Consider the following 21188-nt stretch of genomic DNA (forward strand, 5'->3'; position numbering starts at 1 on the left):
CCACATAGCTGTTTAACATATTCACCCTTATTGATGAAGTATTTCAAAATGTATTACTTAATATAAATAGATGGCAATAATATTTATACCTAATTTTTATAATACAATGTATTTTACTGGCTATATCAGAAGTTATATTTCATTGTTTGCCAGCATTTAAGTAATCACTTTGTTTGTTGCTAACTTACTTAAAGCATCAAGTTTGTTTTATGTGAACATTGATGAAAGTTAGTGCATTTAATTATCAGTGAATCCCTCTTCCCCCCATTTCCTACCCATAAGGATTTTTATATCTGTCATTTCTTATTATAAAATGAGTGAAATTATAGGTTAAAAACAACAAATTCACTTATTTTGATTAATGATTACAAGTTCCCTTTCCATATTCATAAATTACCATTTTATGGCACATACTGAAAGTTTTTAGATTTAAATGGCAACATTCTATTTTGTATAATCAGCAAAGGTTAAACTGAGTGTCTATTGTCAATTTAATACTATTTGTTCAGAATGTGATTGTTGCATTCTGTGACATTCCTAGTTCAGGCTTCTATTGTTTCCCTTGAACAACTTTGTCAGTTTGATGTCATGTATAAAATATTAGTTACCTTGGTAACAGCTTAAGTATTATATATGATCAAGATGGATTACAAGGCTACAATTCAAGTTAAAGCAATTATATGACTTGTTATGCACATTTACTTATATGAGAACATCATCATGCTTCCCCTTGATGTTCAATATAGTGCATGTCATTTATGACAAGTTAAAACAGTAGTGTTATTATACACAAGCCCATGTTAATAAACTGAGTGTATATTGTCAATTTAATGGTATTTGTTCAGAACATGATTGTTACATTCTGTGACATTTCAAGTTCAGGTTTCTATTGTTTCTCTTGAACAACTTTGTCAGTTTGATGTCATGTATAAAACATTAGTTACCTTGGTAACCGCTTAAGTATTATATATAGTCAATATGGGTTACAAAAACTACAATTCAAGTTAAAGCAATTACATGACTTGTTATGCACATTTAAGTATATAAGAAAATCATCATGTTTCCCCTTGATCTTCAGTGTAGCGTATGTCACATGACAAGTTAAGACAGTAGTGTTATTATACACAAGCTCATGTTAATAAATCCTGTCTTTAATATCTAAATTCGGCAGACTCCTTCATCTTATATGACAATTGTATATTTTATGTCTAGATTTACTAAAATCATGCATTACATAACTATTGTGTGGTTTTTTTTTTTTTTTTTTGGCTTCTGCTTAGTTATTTGAGAGATCACAAGCTGTAATGCTTATTCATATTAGCTCCTTCCCGAGCATGTTTATACAGTCCATAGACTTTAAATTATGAGACCCTTCTAGTTTCTTATTTGTTATAAGCATTTTTCCATCCCTACATACACACATATCAGTACATCAAGCACAAGCAACAATGCCCATCCAGTTTTGCCAGAATACCATTCACTAGTTCATGTGGTGTGTTTCCAGGCTGTTCTTAAAATATCCAAACCAATATTTGTCCTGTTCCATTTTACCAGTCTGTTCCATGCAGTGCCCACTCTGCCAGTGAATCACGCAACACACCTTCCATTACCACAGATATTTCCATGAAGGAAATCTGATGACTCTCTAGCACTTCCCGGCAACCCCAAACACCCCTAGAATCAGCTATCCCCATATGCTCAACACGTCCGAGCAAGATCACCTCCCAGACCAACTACAAAGGGTACTGCACAAGACCAAGTGCTCTTAGTCTTTCACAATAACTTAGACTTCCACTCTTATGTAAGTCTTTAATGTGTTTGGACCAAAATACATTTTAAATATAAAATTGCACTTATTGCTATTATTTTTTTTTTTTTTCTCAAGAATCAACTTAATGAGCTAAACGAAGAGTTGGGAGACTGTCAATATGTGTATATGTGGTTTAAAACAGCCTTTTTATTATGTATATATTTTTTTTGAAAAAACAAAACTTCATTGCCGAGAATCCTCTTGGAGGCTCCTCAGAGCCATTAAGCATTATTGTCACTCTGTTTCCATTACCATAGCAACCTGAGAGCATCTTTTTCTGTTAGTGTGTCTGTGTACTGCATACCAGAGGCTCGCAATGCACCTGAAGCAAAGCTTCACTTCACTGCAACTTCAGGCCTAAATTCCCTCCCTTTCAGTGAGGCAGCAGCCAGGAAAAGAACGGAGAGAAAACAAATAAAAAAAAAAATACCCTCCCAACAAGCTGCCACAACAAGTCACAGTTTTATCCACCCCCTTCCCCTGGATCCAGGCTAACACACCAAATGTCTCTTCCTAATATGCAAGCATCAGTGAACCTCGATAACAAGCCGTAACCCAGAGATGAAAGCAGCAGCATACAACAGCTGCCAGACACAGCTGCAGCCACGTACACCATGTCAGGCTTAATCAAACAGCACTCAAAGCTGTGATACCTGCCATAACTGATATTAACTATGTTTAGACAGAATAATAATGACATTTGTACTAGCTGCCAGACACAGCTGCATCCATACACACCATATCAGTATTGATCAAACAGCCCTTCTAACTATGATATCTGCCATAATTGATTTTTACTATACTTAGACAGAATAATGATAGAGCTTGCTACTATTACTTAACCAGGATATACTTGACATTTCTAAATCATATTTTAACTGAAGAAGGCATTATTCTCCATGACAGCATTTTTTTTCAAAACACTCTACTGTTACTGCTATTATATATGATGTTAATTTGTTTACATTTGAGTCTGAACTCTGATAAATGGTACCTCATTGAATTAGTTAATTCATTACTTAAATTATTATAAGTAAAATCAATGAAAAATGAACAAGATAAGTATTCATTGAGTTCAATTAGGGGAATAGAAACTTCTATATTTGTATTATTCTGGAGCATTTCTCCCCGGGCCTCCGCTGAAAACAGGCTCTGTGGAACCTAGTCAGACTTTCCCGGTCAACAAATGATAAATAAATAAAATAAATAAATAAATTATATGTTGCTTTGTTTGGCTTATATATAATGTAAATAGTAACCCATCTTGACTTATCTTTGTTTGTGAAGAATTATTGGACTCTGAACATTCTGAATAAATCATTACTTTTCTCAATTGTTTAAAAAACCCTCCTTTTTTAATAAAAAACAGATGACAAGTGATGTACCATATCAGTTGATACTTTAAGAGATGTAGTTGTAAGAGTTATTTTTTTGGGACAGCTATCTTGGAGTCAGTTTTTTGTTTCTTCTTTCTAGCATCAGTCTAAGGATTTGCTTCTTTTATTCTTTTAAGAGTAGGGGCCATCCATTCCATTTCTGCTGGGATAGACACTATGTTGTTTTTGATGAATATAGTAGCTTCTTCTAAGTCATTAAAGGTTCTCATCTCATTGGCAAAAAGTGTTTTTATCTTGACTGGAAAGGCCAGCTGTGCTTTAATATTGTTTTGTTTTAACAGTTTTATTATCGGTCAATACTTTTTTCCTTTGTTCTAGTATTCTGGAAGAATAATCATTGCCAAACCTTATCAGGCTTTGATTATATTTTAAGGGTAATTTTCTCTAAGCAGATTTTAATATTAGTTCCTTGTCTATAAATGAAAGAAATTTTATAACTATGGATCTAGGCAGAGTATTTGTTGAGTTAGAAGCAGGTTTCCTCAGTGCTCTATGCACCCTTTCAGTTCCAAATTAAAGTCTCTCTTTCAAGTCTAAAAATTCAGGAATCCAGGTTGTTAAGAATAAAATAATGTTTTCTCCTTCAGTGTTTCAGGCAGACCAAAGATCCTTATGTTGTTTCTCCTTTCCCTGTTTTCTAAGTCATCTATTTGTTAAGCAGCCATGTATTCTGTTTAAGCAGAAATTCTTTTTGGTGTTCTTCCTCTTTGAGTCTCCTTTCAATGTCATTTAGAGAAGTCTCTATATTTTTATTATTTTTGTATGGTGCTGCTGTAATAGTTCCTTAAGAGTATCAGTCTGTTTTAGAAAATTTAATTTGAGGTTTTCTAAGTCATTTTTAAAGCCATCCATCTTCAAAGATAGTTCCTGTAAGGTAGATGTCATCAATTGCAGTTCTTTTTAAAAAGCAGCATCTGGAAGACAATTCCTTGAGTTGTTCATATACAGTGACTCAATATATCACCAAGTTACTTGACCAGAAAATTTTTGTATATCTCCACCAAAATTGCTATTTATGTAGTTTAGTAGTTTATCTATAGATTTCTGACATTTTAAACTTGAAAATAATAAAATGTTCCTATATTATTATACTAGTTTATGGAGCTCTCATAATTCTGCTCTCAGTTGGCCATCTAGGCTCCGCCCCCATGTTTGAAGACATTCTGTTGTATAAGTTTGCTTAATTCTCTGCAGAACCCATTTGTCTGTTGTAATGGTTTGCTAAGTAAGCAGATGGTATATAAAGAGAATTCATGAAGATATATACCCCATAGTTGTCAGGAACTGTCTTAATGTTATTTCTTACTGCTGCTGCCCAAAGTCTGTAAGAATTGCTTGAAACTTCATGTGCATGTCTTGTATTGGATAAGCCTTCAAAAGAACTGAATTATAAGAAAAAGTTACCTATGTTGAAGCAGTCAAAGAAGACATTTGTTGTAATTTATTCCTGTCTCCAGGGAATGAAAGGATAAATATTAAGTGAGGAAGCAGCAGATGTCTTGTCATTACCACTATTAAAAATAATTTACAAAGAAAAATATTTAATTGGTTTGCATTAGGTTTGCTAACAGTAGAGAGAGAAAAAATATGACGAATACAGTAAAAGTTGTGAACATTCCATCTGGCAGATTTGAAATCTGGAAATGCCACTTTACTTTTTGTTTTAGGAAGATCTCATTGGAGTATGAAGCTGCATATCTTGCATGTCAAGGTATACCAAAACTTTTTTTTTTAGTAGTATAAATAATCTAGACTAAAAACATTGATCTCCTAAATCTAATGGCACCTTGCGTATTTACTTATTTGACAAAAAAATGATCCATTACTTGATAGAGTGTTTATGGAACAAACTGCATTTGTGGTGTTTGAAGAAATTCTGTTTTATAAGTTTGCTGAATTCTCTGCAGAACCCATTTGTCTGTTGTAATGTTTTGCTAAGTAAGCAGATTATTGAAATTTGCTTTTCAGAGATATTGGGACAGGAAAAGGTGTACAGGAGAGTTGTTTTGTTGTATATCTTCCTGTTTTTGTGGAGCTTGGATTATTACTGAACTGTTTCTCTTTGAGGTACATTTGCTGGCAAACATTCTGAGAAAAAGCTCCTTTCTATAAAACAGCTTCTTATTAAGAGTAAGAGTTATTGGGTATTCAGGATAACAGCACATATATATCTTAAAAGACAATCTGGTTTTGTCTTCCATTTCAGTATCCACAACAACATCAGCTGTGAGTTGAGAAAATAAAACAATGCAGTGCAGATTTTTGAACCCTGTATGTGGCATCAGCTTTATAAGATTCAGTTCTGAATAAAACAAGCCTTTGCAGGATAGCCCCAATATGGCAGTCTTAGACGTATCATCAGCATTGCAAGCACATTTCATTTTAGAACTCTGTTTTATAGAGTGTAGCAACCAGTTTTTTGCACTACAGTAGAGAGTTGATTATCTGAACAGTCAGTTATCAGAACCAGCCTTCCAATGTTTTCAGTTGGGAAAAATCATAAGGTCTGAAAATGTAAACATTATATGGATTTGCCTGAGCATGTTTTTTTGAGCTTGTAGCCAGCTTGTGTGTGAAAAATATTCTTTATTGTCCATTGGAATTGTTGTACATCCGCGGTGGTGCAGCGCTAGCATTTTTGCCTCACAGCAAGAGGTTCTCCCATTCGATTCTTGGCTGGAATGTGGGGAGTGCCTTCTGTGTGGAGTCTGCATGTCCTCCTGGCGGTTGGGTGGGCGTTCGAAAGACATGCATAAATGGGTGTGCCTTCGTTGAAGGTTGAACGTCGAGCTGGCACCTCGGCATTCGTGAAAATCTACTGCCAATCATTAGCGGACCAGAGTTCCGCTGTGGTGACCCCTAACCGGGAAAAGCTGAAAGACCAACAACAACAATTGTCCATTGGAATTGCTGAATGGTTGAAAAGTGTATTCCTGCAGGCAGAAGAAAACAAGATTTAAGACTTTTTTTACACAGTTCAATTATATGTTTGATTATCCGAACAATTTGATTATCGGAACTACCCTAGGTCCCAATTAGTTCAAATAATCAACTCTCTACTGTATTAGTAATATTACTGCTTGGAACAGTCTATAAGTTTTTCTGAACCTGGTGTAAAATGGAGGTTTTATATCTCTTGCATGCTAAATAATTAGGTGCCCTGATAGCTAATGTACAGAAACTTCTTATATTTCCTAATAATCATTTTCTAAATTTGGTCTAAAAATTGAGTTTTTATAGGATCCTATGTATGCTAAATAAGTAAGTGTCCTCACAGCTAATCAATAGATATGTAAAGTACCCACCCCTATTCATCTAATAATCTTGAATCCATGTCAAATGACAAAACTGCTAGAGGCACATGTTTTTCCATTTTTACTAGATTAAGAAAAGGAAACTGCTGCAAGATCTGGCTTGTGTGTGTTGTGTGAGTTATACCTAACTAAGAATGTTTTATTAATTCCGTCAGCTTTCTTAGGGGCAACAGATTGGGTATCAAGTCCACATGCATTTCAGTCATTTGAGAAACAGTACACTCCTCAGAAACCCTGAAGAGTCTTTGTTTCTTCAAATATTTGACAGCCTCATCTGATTCTCTACCTCTGTTTTTAACAACTTCATCCTTTATATCCTGTTTTTTTTCTGTTAGAACTTCCTGTTATTCATTTTTAGTAACAAGTTTAAAATGTAGTAAAAAGTAATTATAGATGCAGAGATATGAAGTGAAAACAGTTATTACCTTTAAAAGAAAATAAATGGCAAATAAGCATAAACCACAATGCAAATGAAGGAGCCTGCTAATTAAAAAGCATGACTGAGTGCCGGCACATAACTATTGACCACTGAGGTTCACAGTATGCATTACTGATGCATTTGAGTAATAGCAGCAGTGGCAGCAGCAAAGTATTTTGCATTAGGAATTGCCATCAGAGCCACAGGTTGCAATGTGGTGGGTCGAGGCCATTTGTGCCAGTGAAGGAGGTATACAGACAGTGACTGACATACCACCACCAAACAGACCAACACATTGTGAACTGCTTTCATAGCAAACAAAAATAATGGAAGGGAACAGGGCCATCTGTCTAACTCAACATTATGCTGCAACATGTGGAAAAGCATATCCAATTCCTCAGAGTAGCAGAAGAGAGAGCTAACACTATGTGAGCCTTTTATGGTATGACTCATTTCCCTCAAGTCCTAGGAACCATGGATTGTACCAATGCTGCTGTCAAGACTCCACCAAGTGAAAAGGATCAGATATATATTAACTGGAGAAAGAGCCGAGTGGTCTGCAATGTTCAGGGAATTAGTTATAATGTACCTGTGTGCCACTCAGGCAGTTCATTAGATTCACATATTTGGCCAAGTCTCACCTTTGCCAATGGTTTCAGTGGTCACCTGCTTGGAAGGTATACACTCACATGCCAGGTAAAAAGGGCTATACACACAGGCATCATGCATGGTGAGATCAGGCAACATAGAATAAGTTGTTTGTTGTCTGTTACAGGTGATACCATATATGAACTAGAGCCCTGAAGGATAACCCAATATGCAACTCTCAGACCATGCAGGAAATGCCTACAACACAGCCCATGTGGAAACCTGAAACACAATGGTGCAGGTGTTCAGACTACTGAAGAGACACTTCTGAAGTGTAGACACCACTGAAGGGGTGCTACAATATAGTTCAGACACATGCAGCAAGATATTTGTTGCATGCATTATGCTTCACAACATGGTATTGTGCAAGCAAATGGAGCACCAGGTGAACATCATGTCAGGACCTGTGATACAACTTGTAGCCATAGCAGAAGGGCAGGATGGAAAGAAAGATGCGGAACATGCAACAGCAAAACTACAGCCGAGGCAGAGATAGATGCAGTACATTGTCACAATGGTCCATAATAATGGGCCATGATGCAGACAACACAAAATAAAATGATTATAGTATTAAATAGACAATTTGTTGCTGTTTAAAACATTCTTCAGTGTCTCCTTGCTGTTTTTCTGCTGTTTAAAGCATTTGTAGTGTCTCACTGCTGTTTTTCTGCTGTTTAAAACATGTTTTAGTGTTTCCCACCTAAATTAGTGCAGCTAGTAGTTGTAGCATAGTCCAGATACAGGTCTGCTACATCAGGATCTGTTTGTAGCAGCTGTTGTATTCTGAGCACATTTTCTAAGCCATCTTTGATTGGAAGGGGCCCTTCTGCACCCTTGTGAGAGAAGTGTGTTGATTACAACCTGTCTGGTGAAGGGTGATTAGTCTAGGGTTTGCAGTAAGCACCCCCATTGGTTCTTTTGAGTTTTTTTAACATTTTGTTTAAGTTTTTAGCTTCTGGTATTTAAGACTTGCATAGTACATTAGTGTATTCCTCATCTTTAGTACATTTCCAATCTAAGAAGTATTGCTAGTGAGCTGCGACCTATTAAACAACCAGCCAAAACCCCGTCAGAAATACCCATCTGCAGAGCACCTCCTAGATCAGTCCTGAAAGCACCCCCTTTAGAAGATGTAGATGTTTGTGCAATCACAGAAACCTGGTTCAAGGTTTCAGAGAGTACCCTGGTTTTGCAAGATTACAATGCCTTCTACATCTTCAGACTGCAAGATGAAAATGCAAGAACCAAAGGAGGTGGTGTTTCTATCTATATTAGAGATTAACTCACCTCCCAACTAGTTAAACTGGACAACTCCATGGAGTTACTCCAAGCTGATATTACTTTAGGTAAGACCCCCATTCAAGTCATAGCTAGTTATAGATCCCCCTCCATGAATCATGATGCACACGAAGCCTACTTGACCAAACTAGAGTGAATCCAAATATTGCCAAACACTCTGGTCATGGTGGATTTCAGTTATCCTACCATCAGCTGGGAAACCTACTCTAGCCATAACTCACACACACATGTGAGTTAGGGCTAAAGTAGGTTTCCTTGACTTTGTTAACTCAAATGCCCTGGAACAAATTGCTCAAACCCCAACAAGAGGAACAAACATACTAGATCTGGTCCTCACTAACATGACAAACAGATGAACCACCACAACTGTCAGACCCTCATTAGTTAAATCTGACCACAATTCAGTCACCCTCAAAATGGCACTAACACCAGAACTCACAAAGGATGAAGTCAGACTAAAAAACTTCACCAAGGCAAACTATGCCCTACTAAGGGAAGGTATAAATGTATTCCAAGCCCCACCTCCAGCTGGAAGTGGTAACTGCACCAAAGCTTACACTGAAACCCTGTACAATCACTTGTATAAGTGTATAAACTCAGCTGTTCCAAACAGAATCAAAGCCAAAGTCCCAAGTAAAAGCAAGCCTCCCTGGTGGACATCCAGCATCAACAAATGTTACAACAAATGCAAAAAGTTGCTGTCTAAGAAAACTAAGGCGAGGCCCCAACAATGGAAAAGCACCCTCCTCAACCTCAACAGGAAAATAAGATAACATGTCAAATCCTCTAAAACCCACAGATGACACAAAAGACAAACCAGTAATCCAACAAATTGGTGAATGACCAGCAGAAAAAGCAACAGCAAGTCCAGCACAGCTAAAAGTTCCTTTAGAAGGTTTATTAACAAACTCACACTTAAAAACAATAAAAAAGTATCATTAAATAAAGTGAGATACTAGCACTTTCATCCTGGTAGCTTTCAGAACTTCCTCAGATAAATCTAAACAGATTACACCCAATTTAGCCCTTAAATAACCTCTGTTGAAGTCACAATGTTTTCTCTTCCCCCAGATTTAAAGAGACAGTGTTCAAAAGCATTACATATTGTAACTTTAGCTCCTAAAATCTAACAAACATAAAATTAACTTTTAATTACATAAAAAAAGTATGCAGCAATAAATAATTTATAAATAAAGTATTTAAAAATTAAACAAATATAAAATATATTACTACTAATAAACCATAGATGAACATTAGAAACAAGCATATTTATAAATACTTTTCCTACTCCATCTTAATATAGTAAACAAGGTGCTGCAAGTATTATACAAGGATACACAATAAAACTTAAAAAAATAAATAAATAAACATCAACAACACAAAAAATAAAAAAAACACAAAAAAAAAAAAACACAAAAAATCCTTCTAAACAAACTAAAACATGAACTAGCATCACCAGTAAGTACCCTGTTCAATCATAGCCTATCCACAGGCTTTGCTCCTGTGGAATGGAGAACAGTAACAGTTATGCCCCTCCACAAAGGTGGCTTAGCAACAGATGCAGGGAACTATAGACCCATAAGTCTGACCAGCCTCATCTGTAAGGTCATGGAACATATCATCATGAGCTTCATAAATAAAGAAATAGGTAACCTCCAAACCCTGGATCTGACCCAATTTGGCTTCGTCAAAGGCAGATCCTGCCTGTTAAACCTGGTGGATTTCTTTGAAAATGTGACCAGGGCCATTGACGAAGGCAAATCTGTGCACACAGCATACTTCGACTTGGCAAAGACACAATCTCACACAGGCATTACTGATAAACTTAGCAAACTGAATGTAAACCCCTTTGTTGTAGGATGGGTTGCCAGCTGGCTCACAAACTGGTCACACACTGTCAAAGTGATGGCTCCACATCAACCAGTAGACATGTCACCAGCAGAGTGCCCCCTACTGTTTGGTATATAATTCTCAGAAGGTCAGGCTAAAACTAAGGGGCTGTGGCTGACCAACCCTGTAGATGCCTGCAAACTGGATGAAATTATTCAATCCCCAAATGATGTCAGTATACTTCAGGAGGGTCTTACGCAGGCCAACAACTGGTGTCTAAATCACGGTCCCTTCACACTATCAGAATAACAATAATACCCTATGTACCAATGAAGTGGTAAGGGATCTGGTATCACAAGTCAACAGCAACCTTAACTTTGACTACCATGTGTCTGCCCTAGCAATGAAGACTTTCTACATAGCATACTTGATTAGCAAAGGCATCACCTCTAGAGCACAAGAGGTTTTAACCCCTCTATACTTGTCACTAATCAGGTCCATAACTAAGCAATAACCCATGCCTGGGTGTGGGTAATGCTAGATTTACCCATGGTTGGTGTGAGTTGGTCACGAGGGCGACCAAAGACAACCATGGGTAAATCTAGCATTACCCAAACCCAGACTTGGGTTATTGCTATTATACAATGATTATTTAAGAAAAAAATACTTTTCTTAAATAATGCCTTTATATAATACCTGTGTGGTGCCTTTCTGTGGTTTTCCGCTATCCTAGGGCTTTTTCTGATGTACTGCGCATGTGTATACTTACGCAGTACATCAAAGCTGTGTAGAGGAAGCAACGGAGAAAGGAAGATCTCTGTTGCTTTTTTAAAGCCGTCTCGCTATGTTAAATGAGTTTAACATAGCGAGATATCTTTAAAAAAAAGCAACAGAAAAAGGAAGATCTGCGTTCCCTTTTTTAAAGCTATCTCGCTATGTTAAATGAGTTTAACATAGCGAGATATCTTTTAAAAAAGCAACGGAGAAAGGAAGATCTCCGTTGCCTTTTTTTTTTTAAGATATGTCGCTATGTTAAACGTATAACATAGCGAGATTACAGCAACTGAGATCTTCCGTTCTCCATTGCTACCTAACACAAACAAAAAAATCAAGACTTATACTAATGGAAAAAGTCCGGGCGACCGGACCTTTTATGGGCACGCTGGTTGGGCTGGCCAATCAGTGTGCATGTTTTGGAATACTAATCAGCAGTCATTGTATAACTGAGAATAACACCCATTTTGGCATGAACCTTACAAAGCACCTGCAGCAGTTGGAGAGACCTCAGAAGTTTCTAGCAAAGAAGATCAGGGACTCCAGCACATGCCTTACACAGACTGATTAAAGTCCCTGTCACTATACTCTGTATCGTATAGACTTCTTAGGGGAAACTTATGCTTGGCTTACAAAACAATCTTCTACCCAAACCTAATAAATCTGCTGCGCATCCATAAATCAAATGGGATGACAGCTACCCATTCCAGGGACCTAAGTATGGCCTGCAACGTGAATAGGACAGGGTGGAGGGACAGATTTGTCTCCCAGCAACTGCAACATCTTTCGAATAGGCTGCTAATTCATGTGAAGCAGAGCACCTCTATGACACTGTTCAAAAGGAACCTGAACGAGTGGATGGGGCACCATAAATTCTTACCAGCAATAGCGTCCACAACCCTCCTGGACATGAGCAGTCATTACTAAATACAGTCCTGGGTATTGACTAGAGTATCCATGGTATTACATTGGGATGAAATGGTTAGGCTTGAAATTACCTCCAGGTCAATAGCCTAGAAACCTCCTATGATTCTATGATCCTATGATAACAACCAGGGTATGTAGGGCCTTCCATGGACTGGCCTCCCTGTGCATCAAATGTCACCATATCCATACAGGTTAGGAGGTGACAAGACCAGAGTCATCATCACTTGCACAGTTTGGAGGACACAGTGGCAACTGATTGCAATACTGTAATATGACGTAGGGAAACAGCAGGTGAACACAGTAGCCATGCAGTCTGGCAGGCTGTGTGGATTCAAGGTTCAGATTCTGTAGTGGAGGGCTCATGCTACCATAATTTGACCATTGCCAATGCCCACTGTGTTGGACTGAAGTTTCAGGGTTTAACCCACTCCCTGGCAGGGAAGGGGCAGGACTATGTGACCATGTGCATGTATGCTGAAGGGAAGAGGCATCCCATGTATTGAGCCAAAGGAGTGGCAATGACCACAACTTGGATAATGGCCACAATGAGAGATTACAGCCTATATGCCTGCAGGTGGCAATGATGCCATCTCATCAGCAGTCTGTGTAGTGTGATGTGGGACAGCCTGTTCCTAACCACTATGCAGCTGGATCCTCTCACAGCCATGGACTGCATATGTATACCAGATGGAGTTTGCAATATGTCTAATGGATGTACCTTTTGAGGAAACGTTTACTTCCAGTGACCTTAACAACACTGTTTGCTCCTTCTCCCTACACCCTAAAATACTGTGCAATTGCTGCAGTGCAAGCCATGGAGCACACTCATCATCTCCACAATGTTGTGAGTAGTAGCAATCTATGCCCAGCACACTGATGTGCACATTCACTGGTTGATTTCAAGTGTCAAATTCCTTTAAGGAACAGTCCAGGAGTCATGGAAGCTCATCAGTTCCCTGCATTTATCTCATACAGTAGGCATTCCCACTTGATAGATATTGTACATGTCAAGCACTGTAGATGGGTACACAGGTGGAGCCCATGTGGAACTCTTAATTACAGGAAGTCTGTCATGCTCTGATGAGGCCATGTGGTCAGTCAATACCTCTACATTGGGCTGTGTAATGGTGGATGTCGGTGACCCCTCCCCCTTGTAGTTTTCCCAACCACGTCATTTGCATGCTACCATCATACTGCCACAGATGATCTACTGATGTCAGCCCTATGTCATCTTGTTATTCGGGAATCTCCACCAGTGGAATATCTGAAAGTGGTATACATACTGGTACACATGGAAACATTCTTACAGAATACATATAAAGACATACCTTGTCATGCAGAATGTTGCATGTGCAAACCAGAGGTGGCTGAAAAGACAGGTAGACAAGTGGTTCTTAGTCAACCCCTCACTTTGATCATGCAGTAATGTATCCTTTTGTCTACTGTAACAGACATAACTAACCTGGTACCCCTACTACTGATGCACAGATACTTGGTGCTAGGACTTTACCCCATCCAATAAATCCCCAGGTATGAAGAGCCAATTACCCTAGCTGGTGAATGACTCTAGCAACTCTTTAACCTCTGTTAGTCACTTTTGTGTCAGTGCTCCAACTTTTATGGTGGAATTGTCTGTCTAGATGTCCCATGCTTTTCTTTATCATATCAGTAACCTTTAAATAAACCAGTTGTAGAGAGCTATTATGGTCACCCAAAGCAGATATATCCTGTACTAGTGCCCAGCAGATCTGGACCTGATAATATTTGTCATCAGCACCTTTCCCTGGAGAAGCATACTATATATGTGCAGATGGCCTGCAGTAGCAGTAGTAGTTCTGTATCCTGGCTCATAAAATTTTCTAGATATTGCTTTTCTGAGGTGGCCACGCCAGTACCCATACACCTGAGAGCAAAATATGTCAGATAGTGGGTGTGTATGCTATGAGATAGCATGCACATCTGTATGTCCACAACCCTCCATATCTCTCAATTGTCCAGGATTTTGCAGATTGTCCAGATTTCCACCTCATATTTTTGGTCTGTCCCTCATAAAATTTGTGGTTTTCTGGCAAATCATTGAAGACTGATGTCGCCACATAATGACAGACACTTGAGTTTCAGACTTCATGTCCTTCTGAAAATGCATAACAAAACCTGTTATTCTAGCAACTTTGTGTTCATAAGAACAATAATTAAAAATGCTCCCTGATTTTGAACCTTTGTGCCCCCCACATTATTTTTGACCTTGTCCATATTTCTTGCCCTAAAAGGTTGAGAGGTATGATCCCCCTTAAAGTACTTGGTTAGCAGATGCTGTTACTACTATGCACAGCTTCACCCCTTAGCTGCCTCAACATACAACCATAGAACATCACACTCTTTGGAACAAGTCATCTCCAAAGTATCCTAGATTCATTGCTTGAGCCCCCCCACACACACACACACACACACACACACACACAGCCAGACAATACTGTGGCATGCCTGTGGCATGGAGTCTGACTTACACATACCCCAAGATAATGTGCCTTTCTCTTCCTGACATCACATCTACCAGAGGATAGTTGTTTCTGAGATACTTTACCAGGCAGAGCTCTTTCCATAACTCTGTAAAGCTCCATGTGTACTGAGCTTTTGCTCAAATTCCTCTATATCGTAGTCATATGCTTGCAAGCAATGTTATGCAAAATGGCAACAGCCCTTTGTACTGTATTTGTATTTATTAAATGGTGACAGAATAATAGTCTAAAATTGGACTTTATATCTCAGCATTGTATAACAAAAATATCAATAAAATAAACTGCATATCACAAATCAGAAATATTTGTAAGAAGATTCCATTGTCTTATTTAGTTTTGTAATAAAACATGAAAAATATAACAGCTATATATAATTTTATGAAATTACCAAACTCATCTGGACGGTGCATAATGCCAAATGTGTGATTTGGAGGAACATTCAGGGTATCAGCTATTCTGCAAAGGACAAAAAAAAACATAAAATACAATAAAATTAGTAAAGTGCTGCAGAACAGCATGCAGTACCATACAGTAATACTGCAGTGCTTGCTTTAAGAAGACATTCATGAATAACCACTGTATGCTATACAAAAATAAATAAATTCTAAGACCTGTGCCATTCATTATATTATCTATGCTATCGTATTTTTCTCCAAATAATTTGGTATAACCAAGGGCATTTACAGTATTTACCATCTATAAAACTAAACACGGATCTGGAAAATTATTTTAACATCATGTCAGCATTCTGAAAATATATTATCAATAAAGTCAATGTCATTGCAGAGTACCTGGAAAAAATATCAGGTTCCTACCATGGCTCATAATGTGGCTTCAGAGAAAGGCAAGTTAATAGTGTTGTTGGTTGATGGTTCATATTTGACTGTGTGTGTGTGTGTGTGTGTGTGTGTGTGTGTGTGTGTGTGTGTGTGTGTGTGTGTGTGTGTGTGTGTGTGTGTGTGTGTGTGTGCATGCATGCATGTGTGTGTGTATGTCAGCGTGCATTTGTAGGCAAGTAGACTCATACATATATATTCATATGCATACACAAACACTAGTGCTTTGTACTGTAAGGAGGAGTGGAAATAAAAAGGCTTATTATTGCTTATTCTCTAGTCCTCTATCAATGCTTATTTATAATGGCTCAGTAGTCCTTGCTCCTTTCATTTGTTTGGCACTAGGAGTGACAGGCATTAGAATTGTTTGGCACTAGGAGTGACAGGCATTAGAAATGTAAACGAAAAAGATTACATACAGTATAATAAGAATTTACTGGGCCCGATAAAACGTGGAAGGAGCCAACAAGCCACTTTTCAACCTACAACGAGTGTCACATCCAGTTATCAAGGTTTTCTTTGGTCTGAAATCAATCCCTAGATCTAGGAGAAAGCTTTAATAATATCTTAATACCTTAAATTCTGATATTTATTTGAACGCTGAATGCATCTCTCTTCACAAAGACCACTTTCTAACTACCTATATAAAAACTAGTAATGCATGCATAACGTTTCATTCATAGGCTCCATTCCTTTCCCCCTTAATTTTTAAATGGAAGGTAATAGGATTGAGTTTTTGTCAAGAGTCAGAGATCTCAGTGTGTTTCTTGAAAATGTGCAGTCATTAAAGGACTAAGTTTCAAAAGTTGTGAAAAAATTCTCCTATCAATGATAATATCAGAAATGCTTCCTACTGAAATGCCAGCACTCGAAATGCGAGTGCTGAAAAGCTGAAAAAAAGACTGAAAACCCATAGAAGAGCAAATTGAAAAACTCACTCTTCTCCTTAAAACTTTTTTTGCAGGGAGCCCCCTGCACTCCCTACATGGGGGTGGCAAGCCCCTCACACCCCCTGAGCTTATTTATACCAACATCGAGATCACCATACCTCGGAGAAAAGGGAATATTCAGAGAAATAGTAGCTCGGACTTAGCATGTGTAAATCTGATTTTTTGGCCACTCAGTCTCCATGTTTTGGGACTCGCTCTAGTGGGTCCCAACATTTCAAATGGTTACCATTAGAAATATTACTAACACTTGAAAACAGATTAGCATCTGAAGCTAAGGACAATTATAAATCCTTCCTTAGCTGCATTAGGAAACTAAGGAACAACATCCAACCTTTCTCTGATCATATTCAAAATGATACCACCCATTTGGACCCAATATATATTGTCAATGTGCTTGCAAACAAATTCAGTGCTAATTTTACTCCAGAAACATCTTTCCAAAGTCCACATATCCCAAAATCCCTCAACTTCTCTCCCATTATCACAAAGGAGTATGTACAGAAGTTGCTTCCTATGAACAAAAAATACTGCTTCCATGGTTCTTGACAACATACCTAGCTGTTTAATAAACAGGACTAAGCATGCCCTGGCAGAGCTGTTCAGCAAACTCTTTAACTTAAGTTGAGCAACAAGTTTTGTCTCTGAAGTTTAGTGCACAGTAGTATTGATGCCTTTCCACAAGGGAGGCCTTACCACTGACTCAGAGAATTATAGACCCATTAGTCTGAAGAGTCTCACCTCCAAAGCCTTACAACATGTTATAACTGACCTTAGAAACTATAATATCAAATTTATCATAATTCACCCACATCAGTCTGAATTTGTCATGGGATGATCCTGCCTAATGCATATGATTAACTTCTTCAATAGGGCTGCGCAGGCTATCAAAAGTGGGCATGCTGTTCAGAAGGCATATCTTGACCTGACCATGCCATTTGACATCATAGCTTATGCTGGCAGTGTAAGCAAGCTCAATGCTTGAAAATAGAACCATGTGTAGTAAGATGGGTAGCAAACTAGCTAACAGAACCCACACAGTGCAAATGGCAGGTGTCTCATCAGAAAGCATGAATTTAAGATGTGGTGCCCCCCAGGATTCAGTGTTGAGACCCCTTCTTTCCAGCATATCAAAAGGAGGACCTGTGAGAGATGGAAGTACCAATGTCAAGTCCCAGGGTTCTAAGGGAGGCTTGACCGGAGGTTTAACATGTAATACTCCTTTCAAAAAAGTCTTGCATAGGCGGTGTGACATAATCGAAGAATTTTCAAGTCCATTAAGAAAATTGGCAATAGCTGCTAAATGTACAGTGATCATCGATGCTGAGGCTCCTGCATGAAAAATAATAGCCGGGTACTGTAGAATCTTTTGAATAGGCATAGAGAAAGGGTCTAAGTTCTAATCTTTGGCCCAAATAGAGAATCTAGTCCATTTACTACAATAAACTTTCCTGGTGGAAGTTTTATATGAAGCCAGAAGAATTTCACGAACAGGAGATGGGATGTCAGGCAGCCTGGCAATCATTGGAAGCGGAGGAACCAAGCTGTGAGCTTGAGACTGTGGAGGTTCGGATGAATCAGTCCCTGAGGATAAGATAACAGGTCTTGGGAATGATCCAGGATCCACAGGCTGTGAATCAGATGAGGCCATAGAAATGGGGCCAGAATTCATGGGGCCAGTAGGGGGCAATGAGAATCACATTGCTTCTCAACCTCTGAGCTTTCTGGAGAAATTTTGGAATGAGGGGAAATGGGGGAAAGGCATAAAGAAGACCCAGGGGCCAATCGTGCATTAGAGCGGCCCTCGGTGGTTCCCCCTGAGGGGGGATCAGGGCAAAGTAGCTTCTGCATTTGTAGTTTGGGGGGAAGCAAACAGATTGCAGCAAGGCTTGCCCCAGCATTGGAAGATCTGATCCGCTGTTACAGGGTTGAGGGACCACTCATGAGGCATCAGGATGTTCCTGCTCAAATTGTCCGCAATAAGGTTAGAATTCCCGGGAATGTGCATTGCTATAGGAAAGTGGTTGGAAGCTATCACCCAGTGCCAAATCCTCATGGCTTCCCGACACAGGGGGTAAGACCTGGTTCCTCCTTGCTTGTTGATATACCAGATGACTGACATGTTGTCTGACTGAACTGCAATGGTCCTAGAGGGTAGGGATGCATGAAACGCTTGCATCACTAAGAGAACTGCCCTCAGTTCCAGGAAATGTATGTGTAAATTGGCCTCCATGGGGGACCAGGTGCCTTGGATTGTCTTTCCCTGGAAATGTCCCCCCCACACACACCCTAACAGGGAAGTGTCCATGGTCACCATGGCCGTGGGCTGGGAAAGACAGAATGGTCGACACCAAAGATTCGTTTGTGGCTTCATCCACCATAGCATTTCTTCCTTGCAATGGTTTGTAAGACGTATCATGTTTTTGAGTGGGTGAGTTAGAAATGACCATTGAGTGGAAAGGAGCCACTGCAGGATTCTTATATGCAGTCTCATCAGTGGTACTAACGTAATGGCAGCTGCCATAGAGCCTAAGTGTTGCAGTACAAAACATGCTGGTACATAGGTCTGAGGAAGCAGGTCTTGGATTTGGTGTCTTATTTTCGAAAGCCTGTGAGGGGGGAGAGAAGCTTGACAGAATGTTGTGACGAAGACCGCTCCAATAAATTCCAGTGTCTTTGTTGGGGACATTTGAGATTTGTCCTTGTTGATTGTAATCCCCAAGTGCAGAGCGAGACTTTGCGTGTAAGAGAGGCTGCGGACTAGGAGATTCCTTGTCGGAGTGGTAAGGAGCCAATCATCTAGATAGGGAAACACCTGGAATCCTTGTAGTCGAAGATGAGCTACCACAACTGCCATACATTTGATGAACACTTAGGGAGGGGCTGGCGAGAGACTGAATGGCAGTGCCCTGAACTGGTATTGATTGGCTCCCAGCCAGAAGTGGAGAAACCTCCGGGAGTGGTGATCCATCTTTATGTGGTGTACACATCCTGGAGGTCTATAGAGCACATCCAGTTGTCCCTCCCTAGTAAGGGAAGAATGGACTGTACCGTGGCCAACCGGAATTTTTGAGGTTTGATAAATTTGTTCAATAGGCTGAGATCCAGGATTGGTCTCCAGTCCCCTGTCTTTTTTGGCACTAAAAAGAACCTCGAGTAAAACCCGGATCCTGTCTGGTCTGGTGGGACTGGTTGGATGACTCTTTCTTAGCAGCTTTTCTATTTCTAAGGCTGCTAATTCCCTCTGATTGGGTGGTACATCGGGGATTCGTTTGATGGGTCTGGGAATTAAATCGAATGGTATTTGGTAGCCTCTGGATATTATTCTCTCCACCCAAACATCGGTAGTAATAAGATGCCAGGCTGGTAGGTGTAGAGAAAAATTACCCCCGACTGCTTCCAGAGGAAAGCAATTGGGCTGCCACTCAGGAGCGATGGTAGGGTCTGCTGAAGAAAGAATCTCTAGCGCCCTGGTTATGCGGACCCCCTCTACCCAGAAAGGGGCATCTTCCATATGAGTTGCCCCCTCTGCCCCGAAGGGATTGTTCACTACAAGTGTCACGAAAAGATCCTTGGGATTTCTTGAACCACATTTTTCCTCCCTTCTGGTGCCTGGAGTAGGACCTCTGGGGGTTGGAAAAGCATATGCCCACAGCAGACAAGGTCTTTCCGTCTTTCTCACTATGTGCAAGTGTGGCTCATACTTTGGGCCCAAAAAGTGCAGATTCGTCAACAGGTGCATTGACGAAGGAAGATTTCAAGGGGTCTGCGAAGTCACATAACCGCATCCAAGCATTATGTCTCATGACAGTGCCTGATGCGGCAGCTCGAGCTGCCCCCTCAACGGTGTGAGATATCAAATGCATCGAGGAGTTTGAGATGGATTCAAGGGGTAGCTAGCTGCAAGGCAACAGTATCACGCACCTCATCAGGCAGTACCCCCACCAAAGAGGAAGACATTTTGGAGATTAGGTCTCTTTGGAGGCGAGTAAAGTGTGCCAGATAGTTCAGCGACCGAATGGCGAAGATCGCTGAAGCATAGGTCTGCTTCCCTAGTCTGTCCATGGTCCGGGACTCCCTGTTTGGAGGATGGACAGTGGAACTATCTTCTGCCAGTTCCTTCGTGGTGGCCGCCACCATGAGCATAGAATCAACCGTCAACTGCTTGGACCAGTGGGGCTGGTCTTCAGGTGTAGATAAAATTTTGTCTGGCCTCCAGGGGACAGGTTCTACATTGCCTGGGGCCTTCCTGGCATGCTGCACAATGAGTGTAACAAGATCATATGCCGGTGGGTTCACCCAGAAAGTAGACGGCCGGGCCCAGAAGGCCTGCAAGAACACCAATTCCTCAGAAGAAGGGTTAGAGGACTTCCATTCTCCCCACTGCTTGAGGATTTCAAGAATGTCTCTGAATGAGACATTGTCTGGAGGAGACCATGGGGACTCTTCCCTCTCATCACAATCAGTGT

General features: G+C 39.7%; 1 protein-coding gene across 1 annotated transcript in view; it reads right to left on the minus strand.

Annotated features, from left to right (window-relative positions):
• Positions 1 to 21188, minus strand: part of EFHB (EF-hand domain family member B) — a 511923-nt gene that overhangs the window by 187049 nt on the left and 303686 nt on the right. Inside the window, exon 8 of the mRNA XM_044066233.1 lies at positions 15325 to 15392. Coding sequence (XP_043922168.1) covers positions 15325 to 15392 — 68 coding nt within the window. The remainder of the gene's footprint in view (positions 1 to 15324; positions 15393 to 21188) is intronic.

This window comes from Protopterus annectens, chromosome 3.part1 (assembly GCF_019279795.1).
Source record: "Protopterus annectens isolate FY-2018-M chromosome 3.part1, PAN1.0, whole genome shotgun sequence".
In the NCBI taxonomy this organism is placed as follows: domain Eukaryota; kingdom Metazoa; phylum Chordata; order Ceratodontiformes; family Protopteridae; genus Protopterus; species Protopterus annectens.